We start from the raw sequence: 16134 nt of genomic DNA on the forward strand, positions 1-16134 counted from the left end.
CGTCTTTTCCCCGCGCATCCTGGACGAGTAATTTCCGCAAACTCGAGGGCTCGAGCTCAGTGGCGTGCCTGTCTTGCTGAATGGGGTTAGAAGGTGACGTGGGCCGATCTGTACCTGACAGGTTAGCGCAGTGAGGTGATCGTTGCTACTTTTCTCGCGGAGGCAAAAGTCCGCTGTTTGCTTTTCCAAGCCTGTGGATTGTTTTCGGAGACATTGTATTCCGGAGCGCTGGCAGCAGTAAGTACTGTAGGAAGTAGGTGGGGGTACCTGTCTTTGTGCTTTAGGGCAGATGGGCCCACGGAAGAGCCCGGGTGGGTTGTCTGCAAGGCAGCCCGCCCTTTGTTCTCCAGCGCCTCCCAGTTCAATTCATAATATCCAACAGAAGTACTGCCTCAACAATCTCAAGAAAGAGAGTGGCGATGATGCCCCTGACCGGGCGACTAGATGCACCTGCATCCCGGTCTAGCTTCCCGGTGTGTACGGAGCACAGCTATCCAGGCTAAAGAATAGCTCTCGCCATTTCGCGCAGCTATGGTCTGCGTCCAGCCTCTCGCAATAAGTGGCAACTAGTCATATCCTTTCTAAACTTGGTCAATGGAAGCTACCAACGTCAGTAATAAGCAAATATACTTTTCTGGTTCTTAGTTCGTGCGCGCTCGGCGCCACGGGCGTCGCTTCCCTGGCCATCAGCATGGCCACGGTTACAGTTACACAATCATTAACTGGACTACATGTGGTCGCATAGGCTACTTTCCGTTAGTCGGCCTTGATCCTGGTCTGTATGTAAGACTTGCATGAGGTGCTCCGAAAGGGAAATGAGCACATGCAGCTGAGCGCATTGACTGAGTCCTCATCCGACTTGAATACGTCGCCATCCCGCCTCCCTTGTTCTTTCGTCTGGTGTTCAAGGTGTATTCGCTTTCATGTGCGCGCTTCGCTACCAACTGTGATGTTCTATCGCCAAGGTCGGCGTTTTGGTTTGGTGTGGTTTCGACGCTGGTCGCAATTTTGGGCTATGGCAACAAACTTTCCAGATTGTTTCACCAGTCCCAGGAGAGACCTGCTTCGATCACATTCTTTACTCCCTTTAATCCTCTCTCCTCGCTTCAAGGATGTATTACGCTCATGGCCTTGGCGGTCGAGAAGAGTCTCACTTTCCGAAAGATCGCCATCGCAAATGCCATTGTGAAACCGTCATTATGAGGCTGGGCTGTTCGAATTAAATCGCTTGATTTTGAGTCCTACAGACTTCTGTCACCAAACAATAACTCGCTTTTGTACTAATTTACAATTATAGAGCCGGGCCTATCGCTGATCGAGCAATGATACGCCACTATAGAGGAAAAATTTCTGCCGGCCAGAGATGTTGCTTCGTCCGAATGCTCGGGTAGCCACCCAACTAACTCTTTTGGCTAACATCCAGCACGTTTCAATTAGGCTGGCTGTGCTTGTTTACTATGGAATGATCTTTTCTTTCGCCTACCCCTGTGGACGTCCCGAAGCTAATTCCCGGTTTCCTGTTGCTACGGACAAAGGCCCATGTGTAATCTCGTGGTTCATTTGGCCGAAAGCGGCAATAGCCACATTTTCACACATTTGATACAGCTACGATCTCAAGAGTTGCGCTTTTCATCGTTCATAATAAGTGGGTGAAACCTATGAGCAGCTATACAAAGCCAAGCATACATTGCTGGTCTCAATATCTTTCATACAGGGAAGGCATAACAACAGAGTCAGGAGCAAGCCGCTTTGTCATCTAAATCAGCACCATATACTACGATAAACCAGTATCTCAAGTCATCAGTGCTGTGAAATACTAACTGAGCTCTGGTGTAAATCGCTCGCAGAACCATTATTCACCTTGCCCGTCTCGTTCTTTCCGGTCGTATGAAGAAATTAGACCCCATCATACAGAAGTGAGTAAAACTCCGATCTTCGATTAACTTAAACATTTCAGACTTCGTCTCCTTTATCAGTTCTGAATTTCTACAAAAGAAGGCCTAAGTCTTGATATCACTATTGATTAACTTCTTCAATCTCCATATGAGGACCCTGAACCTAAATTTGATACCTATTCTGACCGTCAATATAGCCGACCACCCCAACGCCTTTCGCTCTATGTTTCAAAAACAATCAACCCTCATAACAGCAATTACCACATCCCCTTATTCCCTTCCGACCTACAGGTCTCAAATCCCCATCGCCCTCCGGAAAGCATCATTCGAAACAATCCATCCACCGCCACTAACCCCCTCTCCAGACAACGGTCTTCCATCCCCACTCGCCAACCTCGTCAGATACCCTCCAAGCTCCTTCGTCGGCGAGACCTTGTTCGACCAAAGGGCTCGAAGCGGCGGCCCCATGACATTCCGCAGCAGCGTCTTCCCCGCAGTATGGTCCGGTCGCTGCAAAATATGCTTCCAGACTTGCGGGTCATGCGCGGGGTCCACGTACGCCGGTCGCACGCTATAGGGCTTCAGACTCGGGTGTGTTTTTGAGAGCTCGATGAGCGCCGATTCGCATTTCCCTTTGATACTGCCGAAGTATGGCGTCAAGAAGCCCGGGTTTTGGGTCGCCTGGTTTAACCTGATCAGCTGGTTGTAACCAACGCACAAAAGCGGGATCCCGTTCATGGGTAGGAAAAGCATACCCCGTCCCCAGAAACATACACGAAGTTGAACTTCTCTGACAATCCCGCAAAGGCCTTCGCAGCCGCAAGGGGGTAGTCGAGGGTGATTTTCACGTATTCCCTTTTCAGTCGCCTCGTTAGCATCCAAGTCTGTTATTGTATGTAAGGACACGGAAGTAATATCTTACTCTTTCGACACCTGCGTTTGCGAAATGCCCTGCGCCCAAATACATCCATCCGCGCCTTTCAGTTTTTCTAACAACTCAGGACTATACTCGTTGAAGTCCTTGTGTTCGATCACGGTCACGTTGGGCTTCCCCTCGGCCATCGGCACGGGACTCCGACTGAGAATATATAATCTGGATACTTGTCCTGGTGGGAGGGATAGGATGTGGTTGAGGGTCGCGGAGCCGACGAGCCCGGTCGCGCCTGTTAGGATGAGACGCATGTTTGTCCTCTGGTTCTCGCGAAATACAGGTTAAGAAAGGTAATCTTGTGCAAGTAGCGAACTATAAAATACTAAGCAATTGTGATTGAACTTAGAACTGGAATGAAGAGGTTGAAGCGACATCGTAGAGCTTTTATTCTGATGTCGATTACTATGCGTCGGATGTAAGTTGTAATTCCGGTGCGGGTGGACGATGCTGACATGGAGTTAACGCGGACGGATTTTGTCTGCCCGGAGATAAGGAATTTCAATCTGCTTGCGGGATTCTATTCTCGTATTTGGCTGAGTCAGTATCTTGGCTATGAACGTTGTTACGAGGTGAGGTATTTTGGACTGATGAGTGCTGTTGCTGGGTTTCATTTGGGGTAGTTCTGTACTTGGCAAATTGTTACCCAGAAAAGCACACCAAACAATAAAAGGCGGCCGATTTGCAACACCTTACGCAGTCATGTAATTGACAAAAACTCCAACGAAATTAGTTGTCAAGTCTTATGAGACACCTATGCGCCTGGAAATAGAGAAAATTGTTGATTTGATTCAAATAATCGATCATTGAAATGGCTAGCAGATTTATCTTGCCATTTGCCGATGTATATATTTGAGTAACATACCCAAAATGGCCTAATTGGCGTAAGATAACACGCCCCAAAAACTTAAACGAAAATTTATTTTTCGCTTTCAATTTATTCATCTTATTATATACCCTTACAGAGGTAGGCTCAATTTACTTCGAAGATAGGGGTTGATCAAGATGATTGGATTATTTGTGTATTAATGTCCTCTGGGGAGAAAGGGAGCATATGAACCGAAGTAGGGGCATGCCAAGATCAAAATCGGTTCTTAAATTATGAAAGCACCTCAGGTACCTGGCTTACCTTCCTCGGCCGAGAGATATTCATTGCCTCTTAGCCTATTTTGCTTTGGTCTTCTCGTTTCATGAATCTAATAAGCTCGAGAATGAGTAGGTCGTTCCCAGATTACAATAGAGCCCCTTCGCCTTGTCTATGTCCGTGTATTCCGTACAACATCGTTCACAGATGTCTACGAGCCAATCGAACTCTGAAACAGGCAAGATGAGAAAGTCCACGACGAGTCGAGAAACGAAAAAATTTTACCATTGAGATTTTCGATCCCTATTCCCAATTCCTCCCCATATCAGCCCAACAACCATATCCACCCACTTAAGTACACTCAACAAAGTTGTTTCCGCTCGCCCCAGTATGCGTGATCACGCCAGCCAGCTGGTTCTGGGTGTTAAACACAACACGGTCAGCACCAGGCGAGCCACCACTGTAGATGCTTCCGGAGCTCAGGATCGGCCATTCCTGGTACGTGCCGGAGACGGGGAAATCGAAGCCCTCGTAGTTGTTGTACTTGTGGGGGTAGTTGTTGCTGCCGACGGTCTCGCCGTCGGAGTACAGCTCGTAGCCGGCGTTCTTGGCGGAGTTGACGGCGCTGGAGGAGTAGGTGTTGCTACCGCAAGTGTAGCTGGCACGGGCGACAGGCTGAGGGGCAGGAGCCGCGAGGGCGCCGGTGAGGAGGAGAGTGGTGAGAGTGAGGACCTATAGGGATGTTGGTATGAATTCAATGGGCTTTGGTGGGGGGTGTTGGCCGGTATGATGTGTTGAAGATTCAGATAGGAGGGAGAGAGTGGAGATTGTACATACCTTGGTGAACATCATCTTGGCTGATTGGACGGCTTCCTGGGCTGTGTTATCGTAGACTCCGACACGCTGTTTTGTCTGGCTTGCTTATAGAAAAAGCGTCCAGTAGCTGGCATCAACCCGGCCTTTATATATCATCCCGGGTGCAGCCCACGTCTCACAGCATCCCCGTATCTCCAACCCGGCCGGGTCACACAGCATGCAAGATTACTATAGCTGAGGTTACATCGGAACTCCCCGTGAAGACCAGCGATAAGCAGATTGGACAGAGTCCACCATCAGAAGACATGCAGGTCCCAGCAGAAATGCCGATCTTTGGCGGAGAGGGGGCGGCCAAGATGGCAGATGCAGCATGAATGCAGATCGTGTTGGACGTAACGGTCCCCTTATTCGATAGACGAGGGCGACGGGTTGACGGGCTATCAGGACGCCAGGAACAACCTCCTCCAATCAGCGACGGCGCTGCCGGGCACGGTGCTTGTCGGGCGAATCTCGATGGTTTGGAATTGCGGGGAGGCAAACATTGCGCTACTTTATCGTCTGTTTTGCCGACGTGCCTTACATGCTTAGCAGGATAAATAGGGGGGAGAGTACGTATAGAAAGTGGATAGATTCGAATTTTGCCCGAAACCAGGACCAACCAAGTCAGTATAATTGAACATGTTTTCGCCGTCGCTTTTTCAACTGGCATTCAGTGCATCGTCTAGGTCATCTCCGACCGCCAGTGATAGGCGCAATCTGACTATCGCAATCCACCCCACCCTCGGCCTCTGCCCCGTCGGAATCCGCACACGGCCCGGTCCTCACCCTCCACCACTACATATCAGACATTACTCGTGGTGAATGAAAATGACCAGATTGTCGCCATCTGCTCCGCCTCTTTCATTTATTCCTCGGAGTGATAATGCATCGGAGACCTCCTGTGCATACAGTTAGCCGGCCAGACAGCCTGAATGTGTTTTGAGAACGCCATCGCGCTGCCATGGTGCCGTCTCTGCCGTCTCAATCTATCTCTCGTGCTTTTCCTCCAGTTAGGCGGCGCGTGATCAATTCATGGCAATATGTCAGATTGGTTTGACTGGTGTTTGGTCCCGATGGTGATGCTACCGGATGAACTCGAGATTGTCTTCGGAGAACATGGTGGACGAGGGAGGATGGGTGTATTTCCGCCTATCGTTTCCAAGAATTTTCTCGGTCTCGAAAACTGCGGAGAGAAGATGAAAAATGCATGTGAAGCCGTTACTCTCCCTGGCCGATATTCTGCTGCGCAAAAGAATGCTTTCGAGAGACAAGGGCAGATCGCTGTAGGTACCGTTGAGATTGACGATCATTTTGTCGATCGCGATCGCACAGAAGTTAAGACTCCCCTGGAAAAGCTAATGACAAAAGCCAATAATGTTTGGTAGTTCGAGCACCAAATAGGTACATAAATGCGACTCAAGCATACAACAAGAGGCACAGCGAAAACGCTCCATCTTGAAGTATACCCAAGTACTTGAACGGAACGACGGGCTTGAAAGGCAAATCATTTACCGAAACGGAATCAGTGTGACATCGAAATGTTGCAATATTAAGTTTATCGGTGTCTTAATATGTCTAATTATCTTGGTTATGTGGTCCCAAATGCCGCGGGGGTTCAAAGGCTGAGCCTTTTTCAAACGCTAACTCAATACACATAGATTTTGTGCCACAGAATTTTATACACCCCTACTGTATAGAGCCTGCAACTATGCCTAAAAGCCCCCTCTGTCTAAATTAGAAACGCTTGGAAGGGTTGCGAAAGCTGACACCTCACATAATATTTCTTGGGAATAGGAACAAAGATACCTATGATAGGTCCCGTGAGGTTTATCAAGTGTCCATGAGGGGCCTTTCAAATCTCAGAGCTGCAGTCACGGCTTTCAACTGCTCCGCCATTATTTTGTCTTGCTTGACAATGACGTCACTGCCTACTGGCCGCGAGTTCATTCTCGCCAACCAGCCAGGCAGACGGGGAAAGTCGTTCTCATTATAGCCCACAACGGACAACATGTTCCGGGCGGTACTCTGCCACGAGACAAAGGCTAGATCGGCATAAGATAGCCTAATCCGGGGTTGCTAAAATTCGATCTAGAACTCCAAATACCCGTCGGATTCCCGGCAGAGTCAGCGTTTTGGTAAGCATCGGCATGGTCTTCCATCTTGTGAGTTTGAAGAAACACTTTGAAGGTAACCGGAGTGACTTCCAGATACTTGGGGTTCTCCAGACCCCTTTTGAGATAGGTCTTGCCGTCGGTGCAGCGATCGCCGAGGTCTATACAGTAGACCTTTCCCTAGTTAGTGATATTTTTCATGGCTTTTGATCCGGGTTATGGGTGTTGACTAACAATGCTGCATACCGACCGCATTTTGGTCTCTCGCTACCGCTGCTACATACTGAGAAGCAGTTGCATATGTAGTAGTCTTCCACAACTCATCCACAATGCCATATTAGTTGAGTTTGCAGGCCTCTGGGTCCCAGACGCCGAAGTAGCCACTCTAGAAAGTCTTCATAACCGATAAGGGCAAGGCCATGATCATAAGGTCATTTTCACCTAAGTTACAGCAGATTACCACATCTCAACCGCGCGGGAGGCCACGCAGAGCATCTAAATTAATTAAATCGCCTTGGACGATGCTCACCCGGGGGATTCTTGTAAAGTCCCTGGAAATTTGGGGCGTTGCGGCAGAGACCCCGAATCTGGACGTCGTAGGAATTGCAAAGATTCTTCACAACCAGCAGGGCAATTTGCCGTAATGCCCGCGACGCCAACCGTGATAGCCATACCGACTTGAGGGATCGGAGGGAATATAGTTTGGGGCGGAAGGGGAGGAGCAGTTCTTTCTCAATGTTACGTGTGGCACCGGAGTGTCACAAGACGATGAACTAGTATTTTCCAATATATCTTTGGGATTAAAATAAAAAGTCTGAGCTGCAGGAAATGATGATACTACTTCCGAAGGCAAGGTAGGGTTGTAGCGTCATAGTCATCACCAGGAACATTTGTAATGAACGCTCGTGGCCCGAGAGCTCTGGTCAATCAGAACACCGGTACAGCGTGCCCCGGACCCACTCGGAGCTGGCATTAAGAGCCCTCGGACTGCCGTGAGGACGAAGCCCCGATCTGATACGGATTACTGTACTACGAAGTACGGAATAGTGTGTCCCGTTTTGGTTCGGCTTCGTGCTCGGCGGCGGATATATGAAACGGAAGGGTAGGCCTGACAAATCAAGTCGCGCTCCAAAGCCCGACATTAACAATCTCCGTATGAACTCTACTCTCATAGACAAGACGGGAGGAAAGAATTTAGTCGGAAAAGAGCTCTAGCCAAATTGTATATAGTACTTGAACAATTAATCTCGCTCCATCTGAAGACCTCCCAATCTCTACCTCACCTTGCATTGGAATCACGAAAATGTCGAAATTATTCAAGCCCCTCCAGATTGGAGGAAAGACCCTCAATCAGCGAATTGCTATGGCCCCCATGACTCGTCTTCGTGCCGATCAGTCGCACCTCCCGCTGCCTTCTGTGAAAAAGTACTATGAGCAACGTGCAAGCGTTCCGGGGTCCCTTATTGTCACTGAGGCCACCGTGATCAGTCCTCGACATGGAGGATATCCCAATGTCCCTGGAATCTACAGTAACAGCCAAGTAGCCGCCTGGAAAGACGTTACCGATGCAGTCCATAACAAGGGGTCATACATTTACCTCCAACTTTGGGCTTTGGGTCGTGCCGCAAACCCTACCTTCTTGAATCAGGGAGAGCATCCGCTTCTCTCGGCCAGCAACAGCCCAATGAAAAGTGCCTTCAGCGACGAGATCCACCGGCCTCGATCCATGACAGAAAAAGAGATCCTGGATTCCATCGTCGACTTCCGGAATGCGGCCAAAAATGCGATCAGCGCTGAATTTGACGGCGTGGAAATTCATGGAGCGAATGGCTATCTTGTGGACCAATTCCTTCAAGATGTTTCGAATACACGAACGGACGAATGGGGCGGAAATATTGCCAACCGATCGAGGTACGCTGTTGAAGTCACCCGCGCCGTTGCCGCCGAGATAGGTAATCAGCGCACTGCAATACGCCTGAGTCCATGGAGCAGGTACCAAGGAATGCGCATGGAAGATCCCATTCCGCAGTTTACGGATGTCGTTCGGAAATTGGCTCAGTTCAACTTGGCCTATCTTCACGCGTGTGAGTCTGACGCGAGAGACAAGGATGACGGGGATCTGAACTGGTTGTTGGAAGCATATGGCAATAGCAGTCCCGTTCTAGTTGCCGGGAACTATAATGGAGAGTCCGCAAAGACCGCGGTGGACAGTACCTATGCCAACCATGATGTGGCTGTCGCTTTTGGTCGTCCATACATCGGAAACCCCGACCTACCTTTCAGAGTCAAGTGCGGACTGCCTTTAGCGCAGTTCAATCCGGCAACCATGTATGGACAAGGATCGGAAGGTTATACTGATTACCTGTTCAGTAAAGAGTTCTCATCGCACATGGAAGCTGGTAAAGCCTAGAGAGCCTTGCCATCATGTACCATGGATAATTAGTTTCCTGTTGTTGATTTGTATAGGAGTATTATTAACAAGGTACTTATATATCTCAACGACGAATGAGTGAGGCGGTGCCCATTAGTTGGTGACTGGTTCTTATGAAATAGGTCGAATAGAACAATAATATACAATGAAAAGTTCCCCAGAGACCCCAATTCTTAGCTCGCGGTGTGAATACACAATGTGGCCCCTACTTCATCTGCCTCTCCCGAATCATGCGCTCCTGAATAGCGATGAGCTCCTTCACCACGGGCCTCTCATTCATTCGAGCAAGCCACGCGCATACGTTCGGGAACTTCGTCTCGTCGAACCCATAATCGCCCAACATGCTCTTCGCGGCATTTTGCCACGGTATAAACGCTAGGTCCGCGTATGACATTTTCTCACCTACAAGCCACTTCCGGTGCTCCAACCACTTGTCGAGCACCCCGGACACGCGGCGCATCTCTCCGACATAGCGCTGCACCGCAGTGTCGACCTTCGCCGGGTGGTATCGCGTGAACCAGACCGCTTGGCCGTAGTACGGCCCCTGGCCAGTGGTCTGAAAGTACAGCCATTGACGAGCGTAGTGTGCTTCCGCGGAGCCTACACGGAAACTGAGTCGATGGCTCTGGTCATAGGTCTCGACCAGGTATTCGATTATGGCGCCGGACTCCCACAGCGTGATGCCGGTGTTAGGGTCGAAGATAGCAGGAAGTCGCCCGTTGGGATTGATGCCTTCATATTGAGGGGTTTTGAGCTCGCTGAAGTCTATGGGCTCCGGAGCGTAAGGGATGTCGAGTTCACCGAGGATGACGCAGACTTTGAACGGGTTGGGACCAAATGAGCCTCCGTATACTTTGATTGGCTTCATGGTACAGAGGGTCTCTGATGGCTTGTGATTGAGAAATCTGATAGATGTTAAGTGCCGAATGGTCTCATTTTCGAGGAATGGGAGGCCATGGTAAAAGGATGCAAGCTTTTCGGTTGATGATTATGAATATTGTAAGTTTCGGGATTGACATTAAGGCCGAGTGAGTGGATAGATGAGTAGAGCTTTGCCAGAATTCGGGGCTTTAGAAAGCTTCAACCGACGCGCGCGAAATGTCTAAGACTTTTGATTGGCGAGCCAGAAGGGTAAAATGAACACCCCGGAGGGCTTGAGCCACATTCCTCGGTGGTGATAATTACTGTTGTGGAGCCGCCATCGCTGAACCATTCGACCGGATTAAGTTGAACCGTGTCGCCCATTCGCGCAACGAAACTCCGAGGCTTTGAAATACTAGGTATCCGTGGCCTCCGGGATCCTGCGGTCCACCCACCACCAGGATCCCGGAGGCCACGGATACCGGTACTGTGTAGATTGCTGAGTAAACCCGCCGAGATCTGATTTGCAGAAGATCCCTGAACTGCCATCATCCACCGGTAACCTTCGCTCGATGACGACATGATTCATACACCCTAGAATATGAGACCTGGGATCACTAGCTCGCGCTCGCGCTCGCGCATATTAAGACCGAGTTTGTCATATGGATCAGAATCAGCCAGTATTAAGATCGCCTGCGAATGACACCGATCGTATCGAGGTATAAGAAGTGGTCGGAAATTCGCCATTGAACCCGTCAGTTTTACTTTCGAAATCCTCGTGCAACACTATCTTCACAAAACTCTCGAAACATGTCCAAAATTCTTACCGTCTTCGGAGCCACCGGAAACCAGGGTGGCTCGGTCATCAAGGCCATCCTGGCCGATCCGGCTCTCTCCAAGCAGTTCAAAATCCGAGGTGTCACCCGCGATCCCAGCAAGCCGTCTTCGCAGAAGTTGGTGGCTGCTGGAGTGGAGGTTGTTTCGGTGAGAAAACACAACACGAACCTTGTATTGCAAGGGCACTAACTTATAGTCTCTCTAGGCCGATATCTCATCTGTCGAGGGAGCTCTCCGCGCTGTTTCTGGCGCCCACACCGTCTTTCTAGTGACAAACTTCTGGGAGTCCATGAAGAAGGAGGTTGAATTATCTCAGGGCAAGGCAGTGACTGAGGCATGCAAGCAAGCTGGGGTGCAGCATCTCATCTTTTCCTCGTTGCGGAATGTGACTGAGATCAGTAACGGCCGTCTGCCGAACGTGACTCACTTTGATGGCAAGGCCGAGATTGAAGACTATATCAGGGCCAGCGGCATCTCGTCCACATTTGTCCTGCCCGGCCTGTTCATGTCCAATTTCTTCGAGTTCTTTAACAAGCAGGGTGACACTTACACGCTTGCGTGGCCGGTGAACTTGGAGAAAGCCCGCGTGCCGCTCTTTGACGCGGCCCAGGATACTGGTATGCCCATTGTTTCTATCGTCGACTACGAAAATATACTAATCAGCCTAATAACATAGGCAAATTTGTGAAAGCTGCCATATCCAACTGGCCGTCAACCGCCGGACAGCGGATCCTCGCCGCCACCGACTATTACTCGCCGAAGAGAATCGTGGACGAGTTCCAACAGGTCACCGGCTACAAGGCGCAGGCAGTGGAGGTTCCGTCGGAGACCTTCAAATCCTTCCTTCCTGAACCCATCGCGCAGGAGATGCTGGAGAATATCCAGTTGTTGGAAGACCCGGGATATTTTGCCGGCGAGTCTTTGGAGCCGTCACTGAAATTGCTGGACTCAAAGCCGACGCTGTGGGAGGAGTTCGTGAAGCAGAACAAGGAGAAGTTCTAAATAGGTATATCTGATGGAACATAACTGTAATATAAATTGAGAAATGGACCTTATCATGCAGAATTATGTAAACAGTCAGGAAGATATACCTCGCATGGGTTCCCGGGCATCACGTACATGTAGCCGCTACGTGATTTTAGTTAACTTGTCTAATGATACCCGTTAGGCTGGTATTGTTGTATTGTCCAACCCAATGCGTACATTGGCAACCACGCCACGACCAGCTACGACATCTGATCCACTACAGGTTCAATTTGGATCCAAAATTTTGATACCAAATTCTGGTTCATCGGTCCTCATTCCATTAGACTGAAAAGTTATGATTGATCGATCGACTGACTACAGATAACATGTCTGACCCTTTCCCAGCTCCCCCTTTGAACGCAACTGATTCAAGACATCCCTGGCTGTTCTCCCAACCTTTGCTCCATATTCCGCAAACGGGGGCAGTGGACCCGACATATCCATCGGTCGAACCTTAAGCCAAACGACAGATGGCGTTTCCCGACAGGCATCCTGCATTGATTTAAGATCATCATCAGTGTATCCGCCGCCGACAAGAACAGCTACCGGTGTTGCTTCTTGCTCAGTCGCACTGGTGCCACGCTGGAGGAGGCGGGGAAGGTCGCGAACCCCGGCCGCTGGACTTAAAATGGAGTGGGCGACTATAGCGGATATTACTTTCTTAACAGGCTGAACAGCGCGTAATACTAACGTGGATCAGTCACGCTCAGAACTTACCCCTATAGTCTGGTTGCAACCCCGCAGTGACAGCCGAGCTCACCCCAGGATTCTTGCCGCATATCACGATAGGTAAAGTGGCTTTGGCAGTGGCTGTGGAGAGCCCCCGAACCAATTTGAACGGGAACATTGAGAGTGGCTGTTTGTATTTGAAAGTTTAAGGGAAGGGCTAAAAGTAGTTTGAAGAAGGGAGAAGTAGGTCTGATGTCAGGAATTAAAAAAGTGCGGAGTAGAGTAATCCGGAATGGTCCGGATGAGCAGCGCTATAAATGATCCATTGCGTTTGGTGCAATCAAAATAGTCAGAGTCGACCATGATTCATCCTGCGTACCGAGATATGTTGCGTCCCTTGTATATTGAACCTTCCATACCGTTGGTTTGTGTTGTGTACACGACCCACTAGCCACGCGGGCTTCATTTCAAGCCCGACAGGCCGAACAATTAGTAATGTACGTCAAAGCAACTATCTTGTCACTTATTTAGCTGTAACAAGATGTCATAGTTTGACAATAATCAAGCAATGGATCTCTAGGAACATTGTCCATTCTCTCTGGGGTTTGGACTTTTCACGCGGCATTTACTCCAAAGACAATAGCCAATATTGCTGAAGCTACCAACACACCAGCTGTCAATGGCGCCATCATTCGTCGCCATTGCAGGCGCCACAGGTAATCTCGGTCAGCTGGTAGCAAAGAATTTGACACGCCGAGGAGTTCCAGTTAAGGCCCTTGTCCGCCCGCGGACAGACCATGCACGCACCCAGTCGCTTCAAGATCGCAACGTGTCCATTGCTCCTGTCAATTTCTCCGACGTCGCTGCTCTTACTCGTGAGCTCCACGGGGCGACCTGCGTTGTCTCGACACTCCAAGGTCTACGCGATGTAATCCACAATGTGCAGGGCAACCTGCTCGACGCCGCCGTGGCTGCCAAAGTCCCTCGTTTCATCCCATCAGACTTCTCCCTCGACTTCACCAAAACTAAACCAGGTTCGAACCGCAATCTGGACCTGCGACGGGAGTTCCATGCCCGACTCGACCGCTCTGGCATTGCCTGGACCAGCATTCTCAACGGCGGGTTCATGGACCTGCTGGGCGGTGACTCGCCGATGATCAATCACAAGAAGGGGAAGGTCGTCTACGTGGGGAAAGCGACGCAATTATTGGATCTAACCACTATCCCAGATACTGCAGCCTACACGGCTGCCGTGGCAGCGGATCCCAATCCCACTCCACGGTTCCTCCGCATCGCCGGCGATGTCGTCAGCGTGCAGGACATTGCCGTCGCCGAGACGGCATTGGAGGGAAAGCAGTATCAGCCGTCGTGGATGGGAACCGTTGGATTCTTGGAGGTTATGATCCGAGTTCTAAGGGCATTTGGCGGCGAAAATGACATCTTTCCGGCCTGGCAGGGGATGCAATATATGGCGAACATGTTTTCGGGGGTGGCCAAACTGAAGCCGCTGGATAACGATAGATACCCGGATCTCCAGTGGACGAAGGTCGCCGATTACCTCCGGGAAGAAAAAACGCGGAGGGTATTGAAGTAGCTGACAAGATGTATATACTGGCTGCGAAGCACCTCCGGCGGGCAACGGTCAAATGAGATAGCTCATTCGATCCTAATATCCAGCTTCAATTACTTCGTATACTGTTTTACTATGATAAAAGTCAATCTTTCACTCTTACGTATACTGATGTATAGTACAACGGTGTTTGGGCTGAAGCTCGTAAAAACATATAGAGCACCTTTGATTAGAGAATGTAATGATCAATTGTATGAAATGCGGGAATGCAACTTTATCTACCCTTTGCAATTGTGAAATGTTGAGATTCTTTCTTGAGGTAAGACTCATTAGCAGCTAGTAGAGCTTCGCAAAATGATATTGTTTTGATTTTCTATTTTATGAACCACCTTATTATTTCACGAAAATTTCAATTTTGAAAATGTCAATTTTGAACCCCACTAGCTGCTCTGCCAATGCCAACTATGACATTCATCATGTATTATCGGGGTTCTATTCCCAGCACCTACGGGGCCAAGCATTTCAGTTACAAAAATTCGGTTCGCGCCACTTCGGGGTTACTGTATTACTCTATTCTCGCCCTTTTAGCACGCCGAGCTCCGAGGGCAACTTGAGCTCTCCACCACTACCAAGCAAAAAATAAATTCTAATCGACTCCACCTATCCGTTGACCCTTTTTGCTGCGTGACGGCCTGTGTATTCAAACTGCTTCCATAGATGAACATCAGCCTCGCGTAGCCCCTTAGACTAGGTTATAGCACCTGTTGACATAGTATGTGCATGCAAGATCTAAACATTGCCTTAGCTGGGATTTTCGGTCTATTTGGTAAAGTTCACAGCATCATTAGAATCACAGACAAGGTCTGCCACAGTCTGATTATATTTATTGGAACCTATTTTCAACTATGGGTGCACTTCATCCAGCCAACGACATATCCTCTCGAATCTCTCTCCCATAATCATCGAGTGGATACCTTGAGCAAACCTCGTCGGTGGAAACCTATTCAGAACGGCAACGTATTTTGAACGCCTAATCAAGGAAGAGAAGTCAATTTAAAAATACTAAAATGAACTAGTTACAAAGGAAAGCTTACTCTGCACGACGAGCAATTACTTCTTTTTGTAACAAGCGTATTTGACTCATCAACTCAACCTCCCTTAAAACCAAATTCTTGAGCACGTCGGGGTCAGGTCCTTCGAGGCACGGTTTCCGCCACGTATGCGCCTGTTTTGGTCGCCGAATGGTTTTTCGTGTGGACGGTGTGTATGTTCGGCTTGGATTGTTGCTGTCTAGCCTCATGACGCCTGATGGCTTAGTTATGAAGCACCTAGTAGTCGATTCAATCTCTGATCTTGCAATAATGGGTAGACCACCGATATCAAACAAAGCATTTCAAGCCTGGGCTGCCTTACTATTGATATTGGGTTGCTAGACACCCACATTAGTTCAACTCCGTTGTTAAGTCACTTAAATGGATAGAGCAAGCTAACTATCCGGGGCTCGCATTGCATAATCTCGGCTCATCGGAAAGCCGAGCTCCTGACCAGTCTGCCGATTACCACGCAAACGCGAGTCGGGATGTCCAATGATTGGAAATACGGTGCGTGGCGGTAGGAGATCAGCTATCTGTCGCGTGCAAATTTAGAAGTACAAGCGGATCGGGTAACACAAGGATGATTGTTCAATCTCTCAAAGAACCCCTTATAGGGTAGCCATCAGCACCATGTTGATAATGCATTCTCTCTTATCAAAAGCAGCCATTCGATCTTGCAAGCATTCGCTGCATGTTCTCAAAAAACCCATTTCTCTATCCTTGGCAACGTCGTCATTATTACATGGAGTTAACATGGCGCCCGTCGCATCACC

The 16134-nt window shown here is 49.2% G+C and overlaps 7 protein-coding genes across 7 annotated transcripts; 3 read left to right on the forward strand and 4 right to left on the reverse strand.

Moving 5' to 3' along the window:
* Nucleotides 1-2189: 2189 nt before the first annotated feature.
* Nucleotides 2190-2957, reverse strand: LDX57_011407 (putative nucleoside-diphosphate-sugar epimerases; the record flags this gene model as incomplete). Its single annotated transcript, XM_046093153.1, has 3 exons — nt 2190-2576; nt 2651-2750; nt 2818-2957. The coding sequence occupies 3 exons, from the start codon at nt 2955-2957 to the stop codon at nt 2190-2192; spliced, it is 627 nt and encodes a 208-aa protein (XP_045949131.1).
* A 1301-nt stretch (nt 2958-4258) lies between these two features.
* On the reverse strand, nt 4259-4759 carry LDX57_011408 (extracellular guanyl-specific ribonuclease RntA; the record flags this gene model as incomplete). Its single annotated transcript, XM_046093154.1, has 2 exons — nt 4259-4639; nt 4745-4759. 2 exons carry the CDS (start codon nt 4757-4759, stop codon nt 4259-4261), a joined length of 396 nt encoding a protein of 131 aa, XP_045949132.1.
* A 1833-nt stretch (nt 4760-6592) lies between these two features.
* URE2_6 (glutathione S- transferase, nitrogen catabolite repression regulator) lies at nt 6593-7128 on the reverse strand (the record flags this gene model as incomplete). The annotated part of the gene is made up of 3 exons (XM_046093155.1): nt 6593-6804; nt 6867-7047; nt 7120-7128. 3 exons carry the CDS (start codon nt 7126-7128, stop codon nt 6593-6595), a joined length of 402 nt encoding a protein of 133 aa, XP_045949133.1.
* A 1048-nt stretch (nt 7129-8176) lies between these two features.
* On the forward strand, nt 8177-9283 carry LDX57_011410 (alkene reductase; the record flags this gene model as incomplete). The annotated part of the gene is made up of 1 exon (XM_046093156.1): nt 8177-9283. The coding sequence occupies one exon, from the start codon at nt 8177-8179 to the stop codon at nt 9281-9283; it is 1107 nt and encodes a 368-aa protein (XP_045949134.1).
* A 226-nt stretch (nt 9284-9509) lies between these two features.
* Nucleotides 9510-10172, reverse strand: URE2_7 (glutathione S-transferase family protein; the record flags this gene model as incomplete). The annotated part of the gene is made up of 1 exon (XM_046093157.1): nt 9510-10172. The coding sequence occupies one exon, from the start codon at nt 10170-10172 to the stop codon at nt 9510-9512; it is 663 nt and encodes a 220-aa protein (XP_045949135.1).
* Nucleotides 10173-10975: 803 nt separating this feature from the next.
* LDX57_011412 (NmrA/HSCARG family protein) lies at nt 10976-12004 on the forward strand (the record flags this gene model as incomplete). Its single annotated transcript, XM_046093158.1, has 3 exons — nt 10976-11149; nt 11208-11619; nt 11679-12004. The coding sequence occupies 3 exons, from the start codon at nt 10976-10978 to the stop codon at nt 12002-12004; spliced, it is 912 nt and encodes a 303-aa protein (XP_045949136.1).
* Nucleotides 12005-13376: 1372 nt separating this feature from the next.
* Nucleotides 13377-14291, forward strand: LDX57_011413 (uncharacterized protein; the record flags this gene model as incomplete). The annotated part of the gene is made up of 1 exon (XM_046093159.1): nt 13377-14291. One exon carries the CDS (start codon nt 13377-13379, stop codon nt 14289-14291), a length of 915 nt encoding a protein of 304 aa, XP_045949137.1.
* Between the last annotated feature and the right edge of the window lie 1843 nt (nt 14292-16134).

Source organism: Aspergillus melleus (genome assembly GCF_016097325.1).
Source record: "Aspergillus melleus strain CBS 546.65 chromosome Unknown contig7, whole genome shotgun sequence".
In the NCBI taxonomy this organism is placed as follows: Eukaryota; Fungi; Ascomycota; class Eurotiomycetes; order Eurotiales; family Aspergillaceae; genus Aspergillus; species Aspergillus melleus.